At 42.7% G+C, this 24,619-nt stretch overlaps 2 protein-coding genes and 1 long non-coding RNA gene across 55 annotated transcripts in view; 1 reads left to right on the top strand and 2 right to left on the bottom strand.

Moving 5' to 3' along the window:
• The window catches only part of NAT10 (N-acetyltransferase 10), a 45,293-nt gene extending 39,141 nt beyond the window's left edge, over nt 1-6,152 (bottom strand). For 8 of the 19 annotated variants that reach the window (XM_070564695.1, XM_070564705.1, XM_070564694.1 and 5 more), the window contains exons 1-3: nt 5,877-6,152; nt 3,618-3,740; nt 3,103-3,194 (exon numbers count right to left, since the gene is read on the bottom strand). In XM_070564695.1, coding sequence (XP_070420796.1) covers nt 3,103-3,194; nt 3,618-3,725 — 200 coding nt within the window. In that variant the 5' untranslated portion in view covers nt 3,726-3,740; nt 5,877-6,152. Of the gene's footprint in view, nt 1-3,102; nt 3,195-3,617; nt 3,741-4,680 lie in introns of all 19 variants that reach the window. The other 11 variants (XM_070564710.1, XM_070564697.1, XM_070564703.1 and 8 more) reach the window with 3 other exon arrangements.
• A 60-nt stretch (nt 6,153-6,212) lies between these two features.
• On the top strand, nt 6,213-10,647 carry LOC139074437 (uncharacterized). Its single transcript, XR_011524051.1, has 3 exons — nt 6,213-6,408; nt 6,776-7,021; nt 7,403-10,647. It is a non-coding gene; the product is annotated as an uncharacterized lncRNA (long non-coding RNA).
• The window catches only part of CAPRIN1 (cell cycle associated protein 1), a 36,796-nt gene continuing 21,070 nt past the window's right edge, over nt 8,894-24,619 (bottom strand). For 34 of the 35 annotated variants that reach the window (XM_070564744.1, XM_070564735.1, XM_070564745.1 and 31 more), the window contains 12 exons: nt 24,263-24,315; nt 24,102-24,185; nt 22,856-23,011; nt 22,659-22,767; nt 20,859-20,920; nt 20,021-20,131; nt 19,649-19,798; nt 18,590-18,740; nt 15,049-15,243; nt 14,199-14,299; nt 13,712-13,775; nt 10,358-12,189 (listed from right to left, as the gene is read on the bottom strand). In XM_070564744.1, the coding sequence (XP_070420845.1) occupies nt 12,125-12,189; nt 13,712-13,775; nt 14,199-14,299; nt 15,049-15,243; nt 18,590-18,740; nt 19,649-19,798; nt 20,021-20,131; nt 20,859-20,920; nt 22,659-22,767; nt 22,856-23,011; nt 24,102-24,185; nt 24,263-24,315 (1,301 nt within the window). In that variant the 3' untranslated portion in view covers nt 10,358-12,124. Of the gene's footprint in view, nt 12,190-13,711; nt 13,776-14,198; nt 14,300-15,048; nt 15,244-18,589; nt 18,741-19,648; nt 19,799-20,020; nt 20,132-20,858; nt 20,921-22,658; nt 22,768-22,855; nt 23,012-24,101; nt 24,186-24,262; nt 24,316-24,619 lie in introns of all 35 variants that reach the window. The other variant, XM_070564718.1, reaches the window with a different exon arrangement.

Here is a 24,619-nt window from a genome sequence, read left to right as displayed (position 1 = left end):
CCAGCCCATGAGAGCCAGTTAGCCAGCAAGACGAAAGAGCTGGGGTCAGGGGACAGGCTCAACAATCCCCACTTAGACCTTCAGAGCTAGAAGGGAACCTGGACACTGCAGAGCCAACCCCCTCACTTTAACGGTGAGGCAAATGGAGAGGCACCAGCGCAGAGCAGGTAAAAAGCGGCCTTCGGAGGGAACAGCAGTCGGTCTGCGTGTGAACCCTGCTACTCTGCTCTGCCACCTTTAGCAGACACTTCACTTCAAAAGAAGGGTAATAAGGGTACCCAATCCTCACATCTGGCCAGAGCTCAAAACTGAACCTGGGTGGCTCGTCACCTTAGTCTCAAGCCAATGTTTCAACTACACGGTGCCTGGGGACCTGGGAAAGGCATGGTGGCAGTGGGGGACAGTATTCATTTTTCCTAAATGAAGTCACTCACTTCCTTCCCAGGCTGTGGGCTCAGGTCCTCCAGGGCCCTCTAATCTAAGACAATACTGATAGAGGGTATACGGGTTGGAAAGGAATTTGGACATCTCTCAGAAATCCCTGAACTTTTCTTTTGTCTTAAAAACCTTGACTATCCAATTGTCGTTTAGCTCTTTTACAGAAACGAGAAAGAAAGCTCAAGCACTGAGGATTGCCGCGGATCAAACTTCTGCCAGTTCCCTAAGTGAACAGCTAGAGCCAAGGCCCGCCCCGGGCCTCCAGGCCCTCATCTGTGAAGCGAGGCAGGTGGGCAAAGGGATTTCCACTGTCCCTCTGGCTTGTGCCCTAACCCGTGACCCAAAGAGAGCATCAGCTTTAACCTGATGCTCCGCCACGTCAGGACGAGGGTGGGAGAGCTACAGAGCCACAGAAGAGATTTTTAAAAGTGAAATCGTGTGGGTTAACTTCAAGAGGCAAATTTGCCCAGAATGCTGTAAACTTCCTAATTCTACACCCTCTGACATTTACTGAACAGCAGTGAGAGTCACAAGCCCCAGAAACCGCAGCTCTGCTGACAGGCAACAGGCCTCATTCTCAGTCTGTATTAAAAATGCTTACCTGCCCAATTACGAAAGAATATATAAAACAAAATGCCAATACATACAAGTAACATACAGCTAAGTGCTAACAAAACCTAGGTGTTGAGATTACAGGTGCTTGTTATTTTCACCTTTGTGACTTTTATGTATTCTTCACATTTTTTACAATAAAGCTTTTAGAATTTCTTTTAAAAAAGCCAAAACTATTTACTCAAAATCTAGTTTCTTTTAGGCAGAATCAAGTCTCCTTAAGACCAAAGAATAGGAACTAATCAAATTTAGCCTTTCGTACTAAGTAAAATTAAAATAATTTTAGAGCCTGTTAACAATATATTCAATTTGACAAAACGTAATTGAGCACCCGATCATCTGAAAGCAGGAAAACACACAGGGAAGCAGGCGAGGCCTCCTACCATGACCTGACCACCCAGAAGCAGAAAGACCAGAGTGCAAGCCATGGCACCTGAAGGGAGGGCGCCGGGAGAGCCACGCGCTGAAGAGGCAGAGGGGCCATGGGGCGTGGCTGGCGGCAAGGGAAAAGCCTCCGGAAGGAGGCAGGCCGTGGGAAGTGGGGCCCTGCAGAGTGATGACGGGGGAGAGCTCTGGGCAGAGGAGGCGGAGGGAGAGGCAGGGAGTCTCGCCACACCCTAGAGCAGTCAGCGATGGAGACACGATTTCAGAGTCAACACCAGCAACACACACAGCTGCAAACAAAGGAATGAGAAGAAGCCTGAGGACAGAGCCACACACGCCACCTGGGCTGAAGGCAGGAGACAAGATCAGGGAAAGCGAAGAGCTCAGGAAGGTGGCCCGTGTAAGAGCCAGAGAGGCCGGGAAAGGAGAGTGCTCTGAGCAGGCCACGCAGTGGGTTATCTGCCAAGGACAGCACTCCGCATCCCAGACCACTCACTACACAGAGCTGCAGGGAGAACTGCCAGATTCCTACCAGTGACCAACCCCACCTCCCCTGCCCCACGGGTGGCATCTTTCCCTAAGAATTTGGAAGACTGAGGCCCACACTGTTGGACCTGAAACATGTAAAACTCAAGTGCTGTTTCTGCCATGCGGACCACAGAAACCAGAAAGCTGACGTGGAGTGGGAAAGAAAAGAGCAGACACGCAGAGACGGGGGACCGGGCAAGGACAGGAGCCTGAGTGCTCTGGCTCTCCATCACCCCGAGGCAGCACTGGAATCTCACCCCCTTGGGTTTCATGAGCTGTCCTGTATACCTCAATAAATTCCCTTTGTGTCTAATGCGTCTGTGCTGGAGGCCTACTATTTACAACTAGACGTGTTAAGTTCCACAGCTTTGAAGAAATGAGAGTAGCCGCTGTCAAATACAGCAGTGAGCTGGTGGAGGAGGAGCTCTGAGAAGGAGGAGAAAGAGGGACAAATGTTGTTGCGTTAGGCATCAGGCCGTCAATGACTTCCAACAGCAGTAGAAGCAGAAGCCAGACCACAAAGAGGGTGGCTAGGAAGTACAAAAGGCTCCTGTTTCAAGGTGTTTGGCTATAAAAATGAGAGAAAATGCTAGCCGGAGGGATAAAGCTGGCTATGTAGCTAATCACTTTTTTGAGAATGGAGAGGACTGAGCATGTTTACAGGAAAAGGAAGAAGGTTTCAGAGGGGCATGGAGTGGCTGGCGCAGGCAAGAAGGTAAAGGTCCTAAAGAAGCAAGGGAACAGAGCCAGAGGGGACACAGGGTTTGCTTCGGACGCGGGATGAGGATGTCCTCCTCAAAACAAAATGGAAGGAAAGGGGAGAGGGACAACACGGAGCAAATCTGAGGCAGGTTTCAATTTGAGGTAATTGAAGGAACTCGCAGGAGACAGCGTGATCAGCTTAGAAGAGGTGGAAGAAAAATCCCAGCAGAAAGCAAGGAATTGGGCACAAAACGACTGAAACTCATGGTCAGGAATGAAGCAAGGATGTCAGCTCCATTAGTTTCTGTTTGGAAGTGTCCTCAGAGACAGACCTGCGCTAGCAATCCCTGAAAAACTGTGTCAAGGAATCGTTTCCTGCTATTTCAGCCACGGGCAGGAACGAGACGTGGTGCGGGACGCTCGAAGGGCCATGCTTACCTGCTAAACCCCAGCTCTTTCTTATAACACCACAGCACTGACGGCCGAGCCTTCACAGTTGCTTTAGACAACATGTGATGGAGTATGACCACCTGCGAAAGAAAAAGGCACAGAATCTCAGGGCCAAAGACAACTTTGAGACTACCAGGGCAAGACCTCATCTGGCAGATGTGGAAACTAAACTGAGGGCCAGGGAAGGGACCCTGACGTGCCCAAGGTCAAAATGCAAGCAGTGGCCAGGCTGGGACCAGAAGCCAGGCCACATACACTTATCCTTGTGCTCAGTCCACCACCCCAGGCGTCAAAAGCTCTTAGCCTGTGTGCTAATAATTCTAAATATAGACGTCTGTCACTTCTGAGAAACAAAGGAAGGTTCCCGCTAGGCATTTAACTCAAAGAAAACCAGGCAAAGGGACCTTAATGTCATTATGTGCTGAACCCCCAGAGGGCCTGTAACATGCTGACTCTTTGGGAAAGGAGACAGAGCCAATCAGGAGGTGTCCACCAGGTCTTACCTGATCCTTTCCTCGATCTCCCACTACAACAAAGAGAGATCTCTGCCGCTCGGCTACCCCATTCTCAATGAGAATCCGGATCCGGTTATCCACTTTCTTCCGATGCATGGTGACAGACTATGCCTGAAACAGAAAGAAAGGGAACACAACTGGACATGAACATCAGACTCTGAGTGAGGAACACCAGCTGGCTGCCTCCTGCGGGGCTGGGGGCTGTGCTGGGCACACTTCCAAGTATCATCCCACTTAACCCTCAAACAGCTCCCTACGGAAGACATCAGCCTCCTTTTTAAAATTAGCAAACTGAGGCTCGGGAGGTGAAGAAGATGTCCCCTCAGCAGGGAAGTCAACAGGGAAGCTGTAATTCACACCTCGAGGAGGAGTTTTTTAAAAATTGGAACACAAGGTCCAAAAAAAGAATGATTAAAATATATAGTACTATGTCTATGGGAGAGTAAGGCAGTTTTCCAAAAAAAACTTTTTCAAAATGATTTTCAAAAGTTATCTGAGGATATAGATGCTTATGAGAAAATAACATGGCAGGATAAAGTAAGACACCATCTCTCTGTGCATATACGTAACACGCCAAGAAAAAGAGACTGGAAGAAAACACCAAAATGTAAAGCAGTTATTTCTGGGTGGTGAGACTGCGGGTGATTCTTACTTTGTTCTTTCACTTTTTTGGAGTTGTGCTTTATTTAAATTCACATGCATTAATTACTAATAAAGGAAAAGAAATCAATGAATATGCTAGGATGAAACACGCCCAAATGGTTTTCCTCAAAGGAGGGAAAACCATACTGAAGCCTGTACACATAGACCTCAAAAGTTATTGTGATTACGTGTGATAAAATATTGCATCATTACTATAATAAATACACCAAAGAAATGTCAGAAACGTCAACCATATTACTAGAATGTAAAAGTAAAAACGACGTGTTACTTAGAAACTTCAGTGCTTGCTGCATTCTAAATATAAAGATCATTAACTGAACTCTAACCATGCCTCAGCTGGCCTTCTAATCTCCCAATCCAAATATGGACTTTAGTAGTACTGACTTACTTTAAAACACTATATCACAATTAATAACTCCTATTTTATAAGGAAAGGAGCAGGGCCGCCCAGTGGCGCAGCGGTTAAGTTCGCATGTTCTGCTTCTCGGCAGCCCAGGGTGCACCGGTTCGGATCCTGGGTGCAGACATGGCACCACTTGGCAAAAGCCATGCTGTGGCAGGCGTCCCACATGTAAAGTAGAAGAAGATGGGCACAGATGTTAGCTCAGGGCCAGTCCTCCTCAGGAAAAAGAGGATTGGCAGCAGTTAGCTCAGGGCTAATCTCCCTCAAAAAGAAAAAGAAAGAAAGGAGCCAAGGATTCCAGCATCCCGAGGAAGAAAAGCGCCCATCTAACTCCAGACCCTGAGCTCTTCCCAGTTCACCAATCTGCCCAGCTTGTCAGCTGTGTTGCCGGCCACATAAAGACCCCACAATAATCAATCGATAATTGTTGGGGACTGTTTTCTGCCCTAGTTACTGTGGGAGCCCCAGAAGTAGCACCTGATAAAGCCTTGACTTCAAAAAACTTTTATTCTCCTTGGAGAAGATATTTTGGAAAAAGAGACTGAGGATAATTTGTCTAAAGACAGATAAAATTAGATCTAAAAATAATAGCTGTAGCCCGTGGTCTGACGACGGTCTGAGATTACCGCGGGCCGGAGTTGCCGTGGAACCTTAACGGACGAGGAGGGCCTGGGAGGCGGAGAAAGAGGATTACTTTTCTCCCACTCATCTATCCGTCTAACAGATACACATGGCATCGACGTGCCGGGCACCACGCTAGGTGCGCTCGCAAAGAAAACAAAGTCCTGAAAGGACTGAGCACAGCGGAGCAGTCAGGGGCGCGTGTGGACGCGGAACCCGCCTGCCTCGGGTCAAGGCTCCGCGCCGCCTCCAAGAGCTGCCGGCAAGCTCCGCGGAAGGCAGAAGCGTTGTCACCCACCCGCTCACCCCGACCCCCGGCGAGACGGTGGAGAGGGAGCCAAGCGGCCCCCGAGAGCGCTCGAGAAGCATGCCCGAAAGCGGCGGCCTGCCGGGGGAGAGGATCCTGCCATCTAGGAGCGCCCGAGTGGGCGGCGGCCGGCGCGGCCCGGGCCCCGGCCTGGACGCAGAGCCTTCGTCCCCGAGCCGGTCTCCTCCGGGCCCGAGGAGGACACGGCCCCCGCCCTCGGCACCCACCCCAGCCATCCCGCGGCGCGCGGTACCTGCGCCCCGAGCCCGGCGGGTTCCGGCCGGCAGCGACGCGAAGGCACGTGGGGAAGCCGACTCTTCTGGCAGAGGCGGCGCGGGGCTGCCCGGCGCGTGCCCGACGGCGCGTCCCAGGCCCTGGCAGGGCGCATGCGCGAGCGAGCAGGCGGCGCGGCGACGGCGAGCGCGGGGGCCTTTCTCCGCTGTGTCTCCGCCTGACGACGTCAGAGGCCCGGGGGGCGGGGCTGCAGCAGGGCGGCCGCGGGCCTGGGCGCAGCTTACGTGTCTCCGCGTCGGAATTGAGATGCTCAGACTCCGCAGGGCAAACCGAGCGTCCCGGCGTTCGCTCCCCCGCGCCTGCCGCTGTGGGGGGGCAGCTCGGGGCCCGGGGGTCCGCGGCCGCCCAGCTCGGGCCGGGACCCGCGCGTCGTTTTACCGACCCTCTTAGTTAAGCCCCTTGCCGTTGGGACGCCAGGACGAGGATCGCACCGGCACCCCACGCCCGCAGTCAGGACCTGGTACCCGCCGCCGCGGCCCCCGTCAGCGCAGGTGCCCAGGCCTCTTCGAACAGCACCCGGGGCTCTGCTCCTTCCCCCGCCCGCCCCCACCGCACCCCCAGCTCCCAGGCGACCTCGCCCGAGCACCGGACTGCGCGAGCCACCCGCACGTCCTCTTACACTTTTGTCTCCGGGTCACATAGTTGAACTTCAGGCAAACAAATCCAGCTGCTTGCCTGACGTGTCTTCTCGGACACCTCAAATTCAGAACGTCTGCAGCCGAATTCATTCCCAATTTCCTTCCCTCCCTGAAACTCCTCACCACTCCCAAACGAAGACACCTCCAAGTCTAATGTAATTAGCACCACCGCCCATCTAGTCCAACATCCATTATCGTTTTTCCTTTTGTTTTTGCTCAGGAAGATTGGTCCTGAGCTAACATCTGTGGCAGTCTTCCTTTATTTTGCATGCGGGTCGCTGCCACTGCGTCTGCCCACGAGCGGTACAGGCCCAAACCTGGGACCGTGGCACCGAACTTAACTAGACCACAGCCGGCTCCCATCATCCAACTCTTTCGTATTTCACTGAAAAAACTGTCAATATGCCAGACACGAGGGATAAAGTGAGCAAAGCGTTGCTCTCTCTCGTGAAACACGTAATTTTAGGTAAGTTTTAAGAGCTACTAAGAAAAAAGCCAGTGAGTAAAAAGGGACTAAGGGTACTGCTTTAGAGGTGGACAGGGAAGGCCTCTGAGGCAGATACTGGAGCAAACACCTGATTTAGAAAGAATCAGCCTTAAGAATATGTGTGTGAAAAGCCTTCCCATGTTGAAGACGTCACACACCAAGACTCGGAAATGGGAAAAACCTTGGCAAAGCAGCCAGTGTGGCCAGAGTACAATTAGCAAAGAAAACGGAAGGAAATCACGTGAGGTAAGGAAGGGCACGTGGGCCGCAGATTTAGAATTTAACTCTGATGGGAAGCCAGGGGAGTGCGGGGAACAGGGAAGTGTCAAAACGCGATTTGCACTCTCCTCTTTCTGAAAGGCTCGTTCCAGCTGCTGTGAAAAAGATTATACCGTAGGAGAGCAAGCGGGGAGACGGATTCTAAGCTACTGCAGCCACCTGCTCCAAGCAGGCAGTGGTGGTCACAAGTGCCGGATGACCCAGGATGTATGTTCACGGTGTAACAGGTGGATTTGCCTACAGACCAGACAGTGTGAAAAGAAATCCAAGATGATATCCAAGGTATCTGCCCCGAGCAACAGGATGAATGTAGCCCAATCAAGAGGTCAATTGGGAATACTCATGACATTCAAAGCGATACTATCAGTTTGTGTCCAGGACTCTGGGGCCTGGAGATGTTTAAGAGGGACTAAAATGCTGACAGTCGCCAGTCATGAGAGTGGATGAGATCACCCAGGGAAGAATCTTAGCTAGAGATGAAGTCTGACAGGCCTGGAGAACTCCAGAAAGGATGCTGAGCAGTGGCCAGTGAGAGGACACACGCAGAATCCACTCATTCCCACCCTCCACTTTAGTTATGTTGTAACCATTTCTTACCCGGGCTACTCCAACAGCCATCTCTTCTTGCCCCATATATTTTGTTCTCAACACTGCACTGAGCGTTCTTTAAATGGCAATTTTATTAGGTGACCCACTGTCCTTTATAGGTGACCCGCTCACGCCCGCCCCTCATACACACAGCTTAAAAATCTTCAAGTTTCCAAGTGTTCTGAAGAGACAAAACGTAACATGGAATATAACCGTGAAGCCATCCACAGTGCCCCTTACCTGTTTCCTCAGCCTCTAACTCTGCTAAATCAGTGCTCTTTCCACGTGAGCCAGACAGGCACTGGAGACTGCACCTTTGGACATGCTCTTCCCTCCCCTTCTTTGCCTAGTTTACTACCCCGCATCCATTAAGTCTTGGTTCAATTATTCAACAAAGCAATTCCTGATCATTTTGACTAGGTCACACGCTATCAGTCATGGCCTTAGTATCTATCACCAACCACGTTGCTTCGTCATGGTTAACTGCTATACTTCAGTGTCACCATGTCTGTACCTGAGGAGACTGTTCAATGAAAGCAGGAATCACAAGTGATTTTGTCACTACTGAATGCTTAGTGCTTGGCATGATGCCTGGCAAAGGATGCCCCAATTTGCTGAATGAAGCCGTACTTCAGTGGCTCCCTAATGTTAACACAGTACTTAAAGAAAACTAGCACTTACAAATAAGAGACAACACTAAAAAAGGCCTTTGCCAGACCAGGTCGTCTTTCACTACCAATACTCAAAAAGCCAGTCTTCTGCATGGGACTGGGTTAGGCTTCATAACAGCTTAATATAACATAACAGTCAGATTATTAAAATCCTGACTAAGAGAATGCAGTAGTCTAGCCTTAGAAGACAATGCTAGCAGAGATTTCTTCAAGCTTTTTCCTCTCCACTCACAGGCAGCATCACTTCTTCACTTAGAGCTCTGCTGGGTGGCATATACAACTAACGCAGACTTCAGTCAAGGACAATAAGGAATCAGGTTTTAATATGATTTAATCTAATGTAATTTAAAACATCCACTAGTCTTTTCCAGTATTTCTGTAGACTTCAAAATGGGAAAAAGTATAGAGACGTGCCTTAATTTACTTTCATTTTCCCTCCCTGTCAACTCTTTAGAGAAGGGAAAGGATCAAGGGCAACACTGAGTCTTTTAAATATAACCGACCATCAATAAAATGTACAGGGCTTAGCAAGAACTCAACTGGGATGGGGATTCAGGAGCTTAAAGATGAAATAAAGGGTTTGAACTCAGTGCTTACCTGCATCCCATTGCCCCGTTAGATATATTATTGAAAATACAATGAACACCACCAATTTCCTAAGACACTTGAGGAGGCTGACTACAACTACCTTCGACATTTTATGAATTGGTTGTCAACAGAGCACCTCAGTTAATGAGCCTACGGAGAATAAACACACATTCCCATGTCTCCTCTAAGTGGAAAAGTCTCCCACATAACAGAGTTGCATATATAGGAGACAAAAGAACTGTAGAAGCTAACTGATTAAAAATACTTAAAGGATATTTGTTTTAATATCAAGATACAATGATCAGAAAAACTATTCCACATTCTTTAGGGATATTTGAATCTGGAAACACAACTTGCCCTAACCAAGGTAATCAATGATATCCTACCTTAAAGCTTTAAAATAGAAGTCTCATTATCCACGTGAGATGACTGATATTGTGCATTTACAAAAGTACTTTATATGTGGAGTCTTGCTATACCCAGAAGCTACAATGACACGTGTGACAATCATTTTCTTGCAACTGTGCTAAAATATACAACGTACCAAACAAAAAGCCTTCTGCAGGTAGAACAAGTATTCACATATTATACAAAACACTTCGTACCAAGACTCAGATCTTAATGAGACGTTTCAAAAAGTTCTCTGCCCCATAGTGAGGCACTCCTTTAAAAAATATAGTCTGAATTGAGGCATAAAAGCTTTACATTTAGATTACAATGGTAGACTGCCAAAAAAAATTGTAGTATTTCAAAAAAAACCAAACTATTCTTTTAAAAACACATCAAGATATAATCAAAGCACTAACACTTTTACACTCACTTCTGCACTGATGCATGGAAGTTGGAACCTAGAAAGCGTTTCTCCCCCTCCCCTCGCTGAACTGATTCATAGAGATCACTGTAGAAAGAACTTATTTACTTCAATTTTGATTTTAAATATCATGAAATTATTTTCTACACAGATAGCAAATTTAGTTTTATATATCGAACTGCAAGCATACATCCTCTAGGGATTACCCAGTAAAACACGAATCTTTTACCTATCCCCTAAAAACAGCTAACATATGGTTGTGGTACATCCCAGGCAGATCTCATTTAAAGCACACAAGGGGAGGTGCTAGAAAAGAATACTCATTTGCAAAGTAAACAGATAACCCTTCCAATACGATGTACCACAACCACACATGAGAAAAGTCAAGAACTTCCTTTATTTTAAAAGAAACATTGAGGATCCCATCCCTCCCTTCCCCACCACCCTACAAAACTTTTGGATGTGGAATGTTCAACAGCCTATCCATTTTAGTAGGTTACAAAACCAGCAAAACTCCAGTTGTCTGACCATCAATGTTTGATAACAGTTTTGTTTTTTAAGTAGCTGAGCACCTACTGGAAAAGTTCCTTAGCTAAAGACAGAAAACAAAATTCAATTTCTGCACAGAATATACAATTAACTTACTAGCCTTTGCTTAATAGGTGGAATTAATTCTCCATGAATTCAAAGTGGGATACGACAAGCAGCATTAAGTTCGTAGGCACAGAGAACTAGTGCTCAAACTGCTAGCACAAATTTCAACATAGTACATGAATTCCTCAACTCTCCATCTGCATCCAACCTGTGGCTCTCCCTGCGCATCTGAGGGAAGGAATCACCACTTTGAATACAAATGCCTCCAGGATAGAGGGAGAATTCAATTAGAGTTAGACAAAAGGTAAGTGCAAGTACTAGAGAAATTGCTGCTGGAGATAACCATAAATGGGTAACACTAACAAGGCAGGGGGTGAACCACAGAAGCTGCTAGCTGTTGAACACCAGTGTTTCAAGATACAACTTTTATAAACACGTTTTATTTGCTTTGCTTATACCATCAGAACTGCAACTACTGACTGTCATTTCCCTAAAATAGGGAAATCAATCTAAAAACACATACTGGTGCTTTTCAAAAGATAGCAATTTAAAAGGGTGGTAGCAGCAGGCATTTGATATCTTTTCCTTTTAAAAACCTTCAGGCTGCAGGAAAAACATGTGACGAAGAGTGTTAGGTTTATCCATGAGAGATTTTCATCAGTACCTGTACCAATTTAGGGGACAATACAGCAAGATCCAAGGATTAGCAACAGACAATGTATGTCATAAGGAATGATATATACTACCAATCCTTACAAAAGTCATTGTCGAAGAAACTGTTAAGTGTTCAAAAAGGTATCTAAATACTTCACATTAAGTACAGAAGTGGCCATCCAGATTACATCCCAAATTTGTTGCATATTTTTCGAAAAGTGCCAATGAAAGCCTAATTTTGCATTTTAGCTTTGTCTTTTACAGTATCAGCTGTTAAAAAGCAATTTACACGTGTTTTTAACCACAGTCGTTTGGCCAGAGGATGAATAGTGCTGTGTCAAAGCTGGTAGCCATGTATGTGTGATTAAGGGCCCATGCATAATTTGGTATGCATTTAACATTCAGTGCTCCAATTTAATAGGAAAAGCTGTGAAATGCAGTTGTTCTGCCAAACCACACTCCAGTCCTTCCATCTTCCTTTCAAGGGAAATATTTTAGTTTTGTGAATGACCATGAAACTCTAGGGCTGATTTGTAGATTTTATCCAATGTCAAAAGTCAATCTTGCTTTTTCCAAGCCACTTCAAATAACTATGGAGATATTATCACCCCATAAAGTATATTATGTTTTACTCCTAAGCAAGGGAAAGGAATCTGAGTATCATGTGCAAGGCTCAAGATGACGCTTAGGACAGAACATGCAGAGTAAAAATAGTTTCCTTCCATATCCAGGTAATATAAAGCTGACAACTGTAGTCCTGTCTTTATGGGATGAAAACAGTCCCTTTACAATAAGTTTCCTGAAAGGGAGAACAAATAGATAATAACTCTTCTGGTAACATATTATGGTACACTGGCCAGTGTGTTTTGGCGATTAAAGATAATCCTGTGAATCAGATTAATTCACTTGCTGAGTGTTCATTTGCGGCATCCCTCTGTTGGGTCTTGGGGGCCCTCCACGACCTAGAAGACAAAAATGGCATTTGGTTTTTCTTTCAAATATTATTTGTTTTGCCTTCAAGCAGATTTTCATCTGAAGTCAAGAAGCATGTGGACAGCTTGCCACCACATTATTAGGTTTAAGAGGTCAATTCTTCAGTGTTCAAGTTTCACCTGTCCTGGAAGTTGTCATGCGCAAATTTGCTCATGTTCTCTAGCTAAAAGAAGAGTAGAGCTAATGGAGTATTCCACCAGTACTCATTCATTCATTCATTCAACAAGTATTTATTGAGTGCCTACTCTGTGCCAGGCACTGTCAGCAGGCGTCGTAAATAGATACAGCAGTGAAGACAGACAAGGTACCTGCTCTCATGGAGCTTACATTCTAGTGTACACTCTAGCTTACATTTCAAGAGTAAGTAACATCAAACTATCAAAATTAATAAAAGCACCAGAATGAAAAACAGACCTTATTACCTAAACTGTTAAAAACAAACTACATAACATTCAAAATTGTATAATGACTTATAACAGATAAAATAACTTTTTACATGCTGTTAAAACAGATTTTTAGCTACCAGTCAACTCAACTTTCATAGAATATGCTACAAGGTGAGAAAGAACATAACCCACATTCACATGCAAATACCCTTTGATACTTCAAGTCAGTAATTTCCAAGTGATCCACTAATTTAAAAAGAAACGCACCTTTGTGCTGGCCAGTTTCCACTAGCATTGAAATCAAAGTACTTTGTAATTCCTCCTTAATATACATTTTATACACGTTTTGGCCAATATCTAGAGGAAACCTACTTGATTTAACTTCCTTCTAATCAGAGAACCATTTAGAACTTCAGATCACATGAAATGCTACCTCTAATTGTTACTTAGGTTGACTTCCTGCCCAAATAGGAAGTAGTTTTCCTGAAGTAATAGACACAGAAAACCAAAAACTCTTAAGACCTGTAATCTTTAAGTACAGTTCAATAAGTTACTTACGAATTTAAATAATTTCATATTTATATCACTTGTTAGTGGCCCAAAGGGCATTGAAATTTCAATTAGTTCTATCACTTCTAAATGGTTCTCTAAATGTAACTATGGCTTATCTGGCCATTAAAGGGTTTCTGGCCCTAAAATATAATATGCATGTTTCAAAAATGAAAGAATAATAAATTTATATAAATGTTCAATCTCATTCCAAAAATGTCTTACAAAAATGTTTCAGTAAGTACTTCCTAAAAACATTTAGCAGGTTTTGGGACCTGAAAAATAATTTGCAGTTGGAAAAACACTTTTTCTGAGGAGGAGAAATAGTCTAGTTTTCAAGACAGTTTATACTGTAACAGGGAAAGTCATTCAAAAAATTAAATTTGGGTTCAAGATCAGTTTTAGAAACAGAGCATTTCATTTAATCCCTAGCAACAAGTCTGGAAATGATCGATGTGTTCCTAACGTGTACCCTACATGCAGACTACGAACAGCTCTTCCAAGGCCAGAACAGAAGCTCCACTTAGGAGCTAGGATCACCACCACAAAATATTACCTCGTGGGGCTCCCCGGGGTCCACTCTGCCCAGAGCCTCGCTTGAAATTCTGCTGATATCCATCCTAAAAGACAAGCTAGTTAGTACTGAAAAGAAGAAAAGGTAATTTTTTTTAATGCTTACCCAGCTACCTCTATCCTTACAGTTTAACTTGTGCAGAATACAGAATTCTTCCTTATTCTTTCAGACCTTTCAACATATCATAGCCGAAAGTCATTCTGTAATTGTTGTACTTCTATTATTCTCAAGAACACTGAATGAGACAGAGTTCTCTGCTCTTAAAAATCATAGTTTTTAAACAGACTATTAAATGAGTACCTATATTTAGTGCTAAGAAAAGCAAGTCATCATTTTCCAAAATAAAGTACCTTGTGCAAACGTATAAAATTAGCCCCAAATTAGTTGGTTAAGTCCATCAAGCAACTACACCAGTCCCTCTCAATGGTGCAGTGAGGTCAGGTTTGGATTTTACAGTAACTGTACCTACCCGCTGATAGCCAGAGTAGTCCCGGGGAGCACTGAACTGAGACTGTGTGTAACCGCTGTTTGGAGTGTTAGAGAACGAAGGGCGGTAACCATCATATCCTCCTAAAATTTAGGACAAGAAAATAAATCATTTTCTTATCTTCACAAGGAATTTTTCCTTTCTTACTAACGACCAAGGGAACAACTGAAAAACTGTTAGCCATGCTGGTTATTCAATCTTTTTTTCAAAGATTGGCACCTGAGCTAACATCTGTTGCCAATCTTTTTTTTTCTTCTTCTCCCCAAAGCCCCCCAATACACAGCTGTATATTCAAGTTGTAGTTCCCTCTGGTTGTGGCACGTGGAATGCCGCCTCAGCGTGGCCTGATGAGCGGTGGCACATCCGCGCCCAGGATCCAAACCAGTGAAACCCCCTGGGCCGCCAAAGCAGAGTGCGCCAACTTAACCACTCAGCCACACAGGTGGCCCCTAGTCAAACTAATTTCTAATATCCTACCCTGATCCAATCTGTTTATAAATTTCTTAAGTATTAACTGCCCTGAATCAGGAAATTTTCACCCATTCATGCATTACACACACACACACAAAAATCCCCATAAGGTCTGATAATATATACAGGGCAATTATCCACCAGAGGACAGTGGTAGACGTGGACTTGATACAAAAAAACTCATTCCCAATTTTTTCAATTTAAATCACTTTATCAAAATATACTAAAAATGTTTAAATTGTACATAAGAGGCTAATACAGAGAGAGACATGTCCTTCCCAAAAACCATATGACATATTCCTATATAGTTTACAAATCAGAAAAGAAAATGAACTTGCTTTTTTTTTTTTTTTTTTTTTACCTCTGAATCCATTGGCAGGGCCCCTGTATCCATTCATCAAGCCTCTAGCACCACGGGAGCCTCCACGAGACACACCACGACTGTTGTAATAGGGCTGACTGCTACGTGGAAACCCAGTGTTCTGCTGGGGAGGCTGCTGGTGGTTACCGGTCACTTGATGGGGCTGGTCTTGGGAAGCATGGTAAGTACCAACCACTGTAACAAAAAAACATATACATACACATACATATGTATACACACGTATACACAGCTCATCACAATCTGTTCTCCCACATGCTTCTGGTTTGAGAAGGGTCTTACACAGTCTCCTCAAAGTTTAATTCTATGTTTAAATAAATTTTCATATGAACAATAGGGAAAACCACACATTAATCAAGTCCCTTTCTCCTACCACATATTAAGCTAAGGGGAATAAAACTCTCCAACAACAATTCCAAACCTTAGAAAGGCTATACTATTAAACATCTTCTGAGAGGCATCTGCCTATGGAGACCCACGATAATTCAAACGATCGTACATACTGAAACAGTGCAACTACCATTTTGTACCATTTAATCATTTCTTTTCACTGTAAAGCTCCTTAGTGGTAGAAGCTTTCTTACTCTTCTAAATTTCCCTCGATACTTACTGAAACACACAAAACCATGCTCTCCCACAGCTAAGCAGCTATGTGGTGGAACAGTCAGTCAATCACAAAGATAAATCTGCAGAGCCTTCAACTTACACCCCGCCGGCCCCTTACTGCCTAATTCCATTTCAAGTACTCTTAAGTACAGCCAATTTAGAAGACAGTTAATGGCACTCACATTGGCACTCGACCCACGGAAGCGAAGGGAAGGTTCTAAAAGGCCCACACTACCTTGCACCCCTCTCGTTCCACAATGGGGAGAAGTCTAGAAATCTAGAAACCTTCAAAAATTAAGGACTGAGGTACATTTCTGGCATTTCCCCAATTCACAGGGCAGGAAAAAGGAGGTGCTAACAGTACCTTTCGGAGGTAAGGAAGGTTTGACTAAAGGCAGGCCCACACTCCAGGAACAAAGAGTCAGCAGCCTCTAGCCAGCCAAATCTCCCATGTTTGGGCAGAGAGAAAAGGTGGTGTGACTTCTGAAAATCTTTACCTGACCTATTTTATATCCTCAAGAAACCCCAAACATGGACGAGCTCTCAGAAGGCTATTTTGCAATGAAAAAGCTGGAGAACGCCTAGGAGAGAAGGGGTCAGGGCTCCTTTCTGAACTGTCAATGGACCAAATACACTACTCACCATGTGATCCTTCTACAGAGATTACCTTTTACTACATTCCCAAAATTTAAAATTACAAGAAAATATCGTAAGTACAATTAAAATTTTCTAGCTAGAAAGATTCATTCATATGCATGTAGAAAATAGTCAAAAGAACTGAATTTTCAACTCACTTTTTATCAATAAGAATTTTATTAATCTTGATCAAATCTCACTGTAAGAAACTCAAACCAGAACAAAGCATAATCTTTATTTAAAAATACCAGAATTCCTATTTAAGTGTTTGTAAAGCATAAACTCTGGTCCATATAAAATAGCAAAGATCCTTGCCAGACCCTTTTTCATGTTGTTCTTAACTAGACACTAATTCAAATTCAAGCAAAGTTTCTGGAATGATGGGGCATGCTGATTTGTTCAACAAGTATCAGAGTGCCCTCAACATGCCAGGCACAGTCCTGGACATACGGGATGTATCGGTTATCAACATGTAATCCTTGCCCATATGGCAGTTTTAATAATGAGAGATAACAAGTGAATAAGATATACATACAAGTGAAAACACCATATCCTGTTGGGTAATAAGTGCCAAGGACAAAACCAAAGTAGGATAAACGAGTGACCGGAGTGAGTGTGCTCTATTTGGACAGCGTGATGAAGGGAGGTCTCAGAGGTGGTACATGAGCATAGACCCAACAGAAGTCAAGAAGCAAACCATGCAAACATCAGTGGAAGGAAGTTTTGGGCAAAAAGGAAAGAAAGCGTAGAAGTCCCCAGAGAGGAGAGAACTTGCTGTGTTTGTGGCTGATATGGGGGACATAAGGAAGAAAATTATACAACAGGATCAAGGCAGGGGCCAGCTCATATAGGATCTTGTAAACCAAGGTAAGCACTTTCGATTTCTTTTCTAAATATAATGGGAAGTCACTGGAAGGTTATGAACAGCAAAGAGACATCCATTTACATTTTAAAACAATCACTCTGGCTACTGTCTGGGGTAAAGCAAGAGTCAAAGGAGGCAAGTTAGGAGACAAGTGCGACAGTCCACATAAGAGCTGCTGGCCGCCTGGGTTGGCGTGGTAGTGTGGCGGTGTTTAAATAAGCGTATGGGCTGCTTTTATTTTTTTATTCAAAATATCTGTAAATATTGTGAAATTTTTATAAATAATGTATATTTTAAATGGTAAAGAAAGATAACCTTTTGTTATCTAGCTCAAATGTTTCACAGTCAGTCAATAAAGCTGAGTAGAAGCAAGACAGTTGAAAATCAACTGGCACAAAGAGAAAATTAACCAAGTCAAATGATACACAGTGATTACTTTTAATTTTATCATACCACCTGAAAAAACCAGCAAAATAGCAAGCATGTCAGGACAATGTCTAAAGGCCCCAAATATACCTGCTCCACAACAAACTCCTGAGGACATGGCAATGAAAGAATGAAAGGAGCCTAAGAGCCAGAAGCCCAGTTTTACGTTTCAGAAGCTGAGCACAGATAACATAATGGACAAATTTCTATCAGATTATGGTTGATTCAACCTCCCTACTGATTAGTGATGCTGAATACTGCAAGGATACGTAAGAATTTAGTACTGAAAAATCTATAGTGTTGATCCAGGTCTATCAAGAAATCAGACAATTTAAAAAATTCAGTTATTTAAATTAATCTGGTAAAATTAAAAGTACTACTCCTATGATTTCAGCAAGATTTGCTAGTTTGTTGTGGGATTCCAATTAAACACCTAGGAATTAAATAACCAAAGACCTAAAAAAGATATTTCATGTCTTACAAATATAAGAAATCTAAAATATCTCTATCTACATTATTATTGTGACAAGTATGGTAACTGGCCAAATTATGACCTTACTTGCCAACAAGAATTTTGTTTCAACCTAAGTCCACCAAATGCAGCCACAACAAATCCTACTGCTTCTTAACTCTGCACAACTGACTTGCTATCAGGTATCAAGCCAGCAGGCTTCAATCAAATGGCAATTAAAAGCAAAGCTAATCCTAAGTCAAGTAACAAGTTTATTTCCACTAAAATCATATAACGAAACAGGATATGATGAAAGCTCACTGACTAAAGGAAAATGGGTATAAGGCTTCCAAAAACTGCACATAATTCATAAACGGGAAATAGGAACTCAACTCAGGATCAGCAAGGAGAAATTCCTAAGGTCTATTGCTACAAGCAGACATCCTTGGATGCTGCCACTCTGCAGCCAGAACTGTCCTACATGGCGTCAGCAGCTGCACTGGAAAGCAAAGGGCCAAGGAGGGCACCGGTCTTCCTACCCGTCTGAAGCTGCTCTTGCGGAAGCTCTGTCTGCTCTACTTGGTGAGGCGGACTGGAAAAGCTCTGGTTATAGCTGGCCTGGTACTGATTTTGCTGTTTTAAAGTTTCTGGTTCATTAACAGGAGGAACCGGGGCATTCATGTTGAACACCTGTAAGTAAATAAAGCAAATGACGCGTTCATCCCTTTATGCTAGTGATTTCCCTAGTTTTAACATGGCAGCTCTCCATGCTGGTTTTACTGCAAACGTAAATAAAAGAGCATTAGAGAAGTCTCGAACATCACACGCATACAAAAAAACCTCTCAATTAATGCACTTCAATGTGGAAAAAAATATCTATCTACTACGTAGCACTTAAAGCCGAGTGGGGATCAAAAACCTGAAAAGACAGACAATCAGCAGCCTTACATGCTATTATAAACGGAATATTTTTAAAAGACGCAAACCCCTGATACAACAATCACTTACAGAAATTAATTCTATGAACTTCAAGTTGAATGTTTAAATCATTTATTTTTATTGGTATTTTAATCAAGTTAATATTTCAAGTATTTAACTCTGAACTTTCCTGTGAGCGCTGATTTAGCTGTATCCCATCACAGGATTTTCATTACCATCATTTTCTAGAAATTCTGCAATTGAGAGATGCTTACTGAAGAACCAGAGTGAAGTACCATAACATCTGAAATTTACTTTGAGACACTTCAGTAAAACAAAAGATGAAGCAAATACGGCAAGATGTAAACAACTATTAAATCTGGGTAATGATTTTTATACATGGATGTCATATTAGTCTACTCTTCTGCATGTCTAAAATTTTGTCAATCAAATCAAAAGGATAAAGTACAAAACAAGGAAATTGTGGGCACATTAACTCCTAAGACTCAAATTTATCTCCAGGAGCAGGAAAAATCAGAGTTTCTGTTCAGTTAAATACATGCTACAGTAAGGGCAGATGCAGACTCAAGCACAAAGCTACACGAAGCCTTCCTGCTGAGACCCGAGGATGACAACAGTGTGCACTTGGCACTTAACGTTAGCTCAATTAATGTGCTTACCGTTTGCATGGACTGGAATGGCGCTGCATTTACATTGATCCCACTGCTGTGTAAAGGTTTGCTTGTCCCAGCCTGGAACACCTGAGGCTGAGAAGCAGCAGGAAGGGATGATGATGCTGTAGTCTGGTCTGTATTTAAAGAGATTGTTGCCTAAACACAAAGTGAATAGGTGTAATTTAGCGGTAAACTAAACTTTGCCAAGTCTACTACCCTTATGTATAGTAACAAACTCAACTACGTCATGAAATAAAGACACTGTAGTGCACGCATTAGGTCCAACAAGAAGAGTCACTGTATTAGCAGAAATTGACCTCTGCCAAATTCATGAAGACACGCCTCACCGAGTTTATACGACCTGGTAACAGAACTTGCCTGGATCTGGTCAGTCGGTTCCTTTTGCGGTCGTTGCTCTGTAGCATGAGAAGGCTGGTACAAGGGCTGAGATGCTGTATACCCCTCACTTGTGGATGAAACCAAAGGAACCTACGCAAAAGTAAAGACATCAAAGCTTTCTGTTATCACCAAACTCGAACACAGACAGGGCTACGAAACAGACATTCTTGTTAAAGACCATAAAACCTAACAACTGTAAAAATACAGAGATTGTTAAAGCTCAAAGTTAAATGAACCATAGTCCAGTTATGAAATTTCCCACAAACGCTTTCAAGATAGCAATATCTGCACTAAGTTTTACAATTACAACATCTAAACTGCCTTCTCAAACTCTAATCAGTTCAAATAAAAAAGCTTCTTCCTTGGGGCTGGCCCTGTGGCGGAGTGGTTAAGTTCGCGCACTCTGCAGCAGGCGGCGCAGTGTTTCGTTAGATCGAAACCTGGGCGAGGACATGGCACTGCTCATCAGACCACGCTGAGGCAGCGTCCCACATGCCACAACTAGAAGAACCCACAACAAAGAATACACAATTATGTACGGGGGGCTTTGGGGAGAAAAAGGAAAAAATAAAATCTTAAAAAAAAAAAAAAAGCTTCTTCCTTCACTATAATAAACTACCATAAAAACAAGAATTACCAAAAAAAATTTTTTTAAGTCATCAAAAGCACAATAAATGTAAACATAGAAATAAAGGCTGACAGCTACCCATACCAGACTTGGACACAGAGCAAATTCATACCTGACTTTCACAAGCTAAGAAAAAGACCCATGAACTGATTAAAAAAAGCCTGAAAAAACACTTTTTGTCACTCTTACCTGTGTAGCTTCTGGTTGTACAGGAACTTGATTAGGTTGAGCAAGTCTAGATTCAGCATGAACTGCAAAATTGACAAAAAATTAGTCATCCAAAATCAAATTTCTTCAGAGATGTCTAAATACCTTTTACTTGGCTGCTAAAGGCGAATTTCTATAGCCAAATCCTCAATCAACTTTTTAGTGATCAGGAAAATAAATTGGGAAGTATAGGTAGGATTTCAGCTTTCAGGTGAGCCTTTTGGTTTACTGGTAGTCATTAGTCGTCAACTCTCACAAAGGTTTCATTCTGTTTTTTGCAAAGGTAAAGTAAGATGTCAGTGAGAAAGTACTAACAAAGAGGTGCGGCAAGCAGAACAGGTAAGAACAATGCTAGTGTCATCCATGAAAAAGAGCCTTTTAAAGCAGTAACTGTACAGTAGCAATACTCTTACTCAAGACCTTAGATAGATAATATTCAGTAATATTTTAACATCATCAACTTTCTATATAACTTCCAATGTTTCCACAGGAAAAAATACATAAAAATACCTTTAAACAGGCTATATTCGATTTGGTTATTGCCAACGCCCACCATCCTTCCACTCCCCTCCCCAACCATGGTTAAACAGATATCAAAAATGCAGGATCTTTGGTTAGTCATTTAGAAATCACCCATGTTCACTAGAGAATCTGATGGACTCAGCATTACCTGAGTATCTAAACGCTCTACAAGTTACATCAGTGCTTTCCGTGTTAACTTTGGCACAACTTACCAGCTAAGAAAATTGAATTCTCTTCCTCTGGTAGAACTTAGAAAATGAACACTAACAACTTTGATTCCTTTCTAAAAGGCCTAACACTAACCTATTTTCTAACTCTTGGTAGAGACGTGACAGAGATCTGAGCTCCTTTTACTTTGGAGAAATCCTAACTAACTTACCAAATTAATGGTGTCATTAAACATGCTTTTACTCAGCAACTCCTTTTATGACATTTAAGATTATAAACCATTAAATATGTCACTTTATATAGTTCCAATTCTGTGCCCTTAACACTAACATGTTCTGGGGAACAAAACAGACTCAAAATTACTAACGGTCCTGGAGAGATGGCCCACTCACCCCAATACAAGGCGCCAACTCTGTTTAGTGCTTCTATTTCATATAATGGTTGTAAGACTAGTAAAAGTTTGAAACTTCAACTGTCTTCTCGTATCTCTCTTCCTCTTTCCTCTTAAACACTCCCTTACCCACTTCGCTGTTGCATCTCATTTCTACTTAAGTAATAAGATGTTCAGAAATTCTCCTAGAAAGCTGTAGGCATCCTTCAGAGAAAGATATCTCTATTATTTTTACTCCTAGATTAATTCTGAAATTTAAAAAGCTAAGTAAAATTTCATTTACATAAATTACAGAAGCAGGCAAAACTGGTCTATAGTTCCAAGTCAGAAGTGGTTACCATGGGGCTGGGGAGAGGGTAACTAGACAGAAGGGAGCGCAAGCAGGCTTCTGGGGTAGCAGTAGCATTCCACAGCTGGGTGCTGGCGTGCTCAGTTTGTGAAAACTCATCACACTGCACATTTGCATGTACCTCTGTATGTTTACATGCCAAGAAAAGTTACCCCAAAAAAAGGAAACAGCTAGGGAACTACAGTTATTGTTCACATTCTAGGAAAAAACAATGTTTCTTATCAAATGAGAAGATACAAGATCCAAAAGTTAAGCAAGCATTAAAAGGGAAAACAAATTTCACAAACTATACAAAACCTGAAAGCGGTGGCCTTATAGTTTATTTCTCACATAAAAATGTACCACTACTAACCTGGAGGGCAAACCAGCTGGGGCATGTCCATATTCTGTGCTGGATTCATAGGCTGTGCAGATACAATGGCAGGATCAAGTGTCTGGTTTTCAAAATCCAGCATTGAATCCTACAAGTTAAGAGGGTATAATGGGATTAAGTTAAATAATGTAAATACTTAAACCGTCTGTTATACTGTTTGACTAAACTGCACCTACCTGTATGAAATTATAGGGCCCCTGCATTTGCGCCATAAGGTCCTGTACTCGCTGTCTTCTCACAAGGGGATCTGCCTGAGCCACTGGAGTCAAAGAGTGGGGCTCCGGTACTGAAGGAGATGCAGCCTGAGGTTGCTGCTGGAGTGAATTTACCACCTAAAGTGGAACGAGGGGAAGGGAGCAGAATGAAAGAGCTCCATTCATTACCATCAGGATGGGTCCCCCAACTACATATGCCATCTATACTGTAAACAGAATAGTAGACTTCAATAAAGCTACTCAAACTGAACACAATTATGCCAAATGTAACATTCTGACAATGCTACCACTTCCTCAGTGTTCTCAATTCCACAGGATCACTATATAGCATTTAAAACTTACTTTATAAACTACTTTCAGAAAAACTACCTGTTTACTTCCTAAAATAATGTGTTTTGCTTTAACTGCTAAGCCTTCTATATCAAGTAAATCCATCTATCTATATCAAACATCTATCTATCTCAGTACCTGATACATAGTCAGCAGTCAAGAAATGTTGGCTATTTCATGATCATCAAGCCTTAAGTTCTCACCATTCCGGTCTCTCTGTCAGGACCACAGGCAAAGACCAAGCTCTGTCACCTCATCTCAACTGCTACAAGAGCCAAAGCTCACCCTACCTGTCTTTTTCGTAGCTCTAGTAATTTCTCCTGATTATTGTTTGTAATAATTCCCTGCTCTGCTGGGAAATCTCACTAATTTCTATTACATCATATACATACATATATTCTTATCTGACTTTTAAGCCTGGGCAAGGCACAACCTTATCTCCTTTATTAGCAATACTGAGATCACACAGCCTGGTAACCCAGCAGCACTAGGATGAAGGAAGAGTCTAAGAGGACACTCAAACACATCCCCCGTAAGGTAAGGCGGGCCTTTCTGAAGGCTATCCACGTGGGAGCCCAGATGTTTATAGAGCATCCTGATCATAACAGACAAATCATGTCTTGAACAACAGCCCTAAGTTGTTACACACAGATATTTGTATAACTTTTTGTAACTGGATCAGCCAAGAAGTCAGTCTATTAAACATCCACAGGGATAAACAAATCACCTTTTAAACCTAACAGTCTTGTGTAACCAATTTATTATTACAATAAATGTACTCACAATGCAAAAGACTAACAATCTTAATTTGTTCTCAGGAGAGAGAAAAATTACAATCAAAGACGAAAGCCGTCAACCCTGCTGACAGTGCTCTTACCTCGACCGTCTCGACTGTCCACTCATCCACCTGCTCCTTCTCACCACTGAACTGCGCTTCTGCCATAAACTGTCTATTTACATACTGCAAGACAAAGCGAACGTCTGAGACGGCTGTTTGAAAGGCAGAAAGGGAAAGCTAGCATTAAATAAAAATCATACCTCTGTTGATTCAACTTCACTTTGTTCAGTGTATTCTTCTGCTGGCTCAGGTTCTAAGAGGTTAAAAAATGATACAAAAGAGCATAAGAAATTATTTTTAACGATTCATTTAAACTCCAAGTAAGTGAACAGTTCACCATTATATAGTCTGAATTTATTTACAAAGTTATAATTAACAATAAGTTTCTATATTTTATCATTCTTACAATAATATATTGAGAAACTGTCTTTTTTACCATTAATTCCAGAATAAACTATTTTAGTTTCAATAGGAGTTATTCTGGATCTGCCATCATGCCAATAAAGAGCTATTAAATTAAAACGTCTATTTTCAGAAGCAATATTATAAAGCAGCAT

The sequence above is a fragment of the Equus przewalskii genome, chromosome 11 (genome assembly GCF_037783145.1).
Source record: "Equus przewalskii isolate Varuska chromosome 11, EquPr2, whole genome shotgun sequence".
NCBI lineage: Eukaryota > Metazoa > Chordata > Mammalia > Perissodactyla > Equidae > Equus > Equus przewalskii.
Note: the sequence above shows the minus strand (reverse complement) of the source record. Positions and strands in the feature narration are given on the sequence as shown.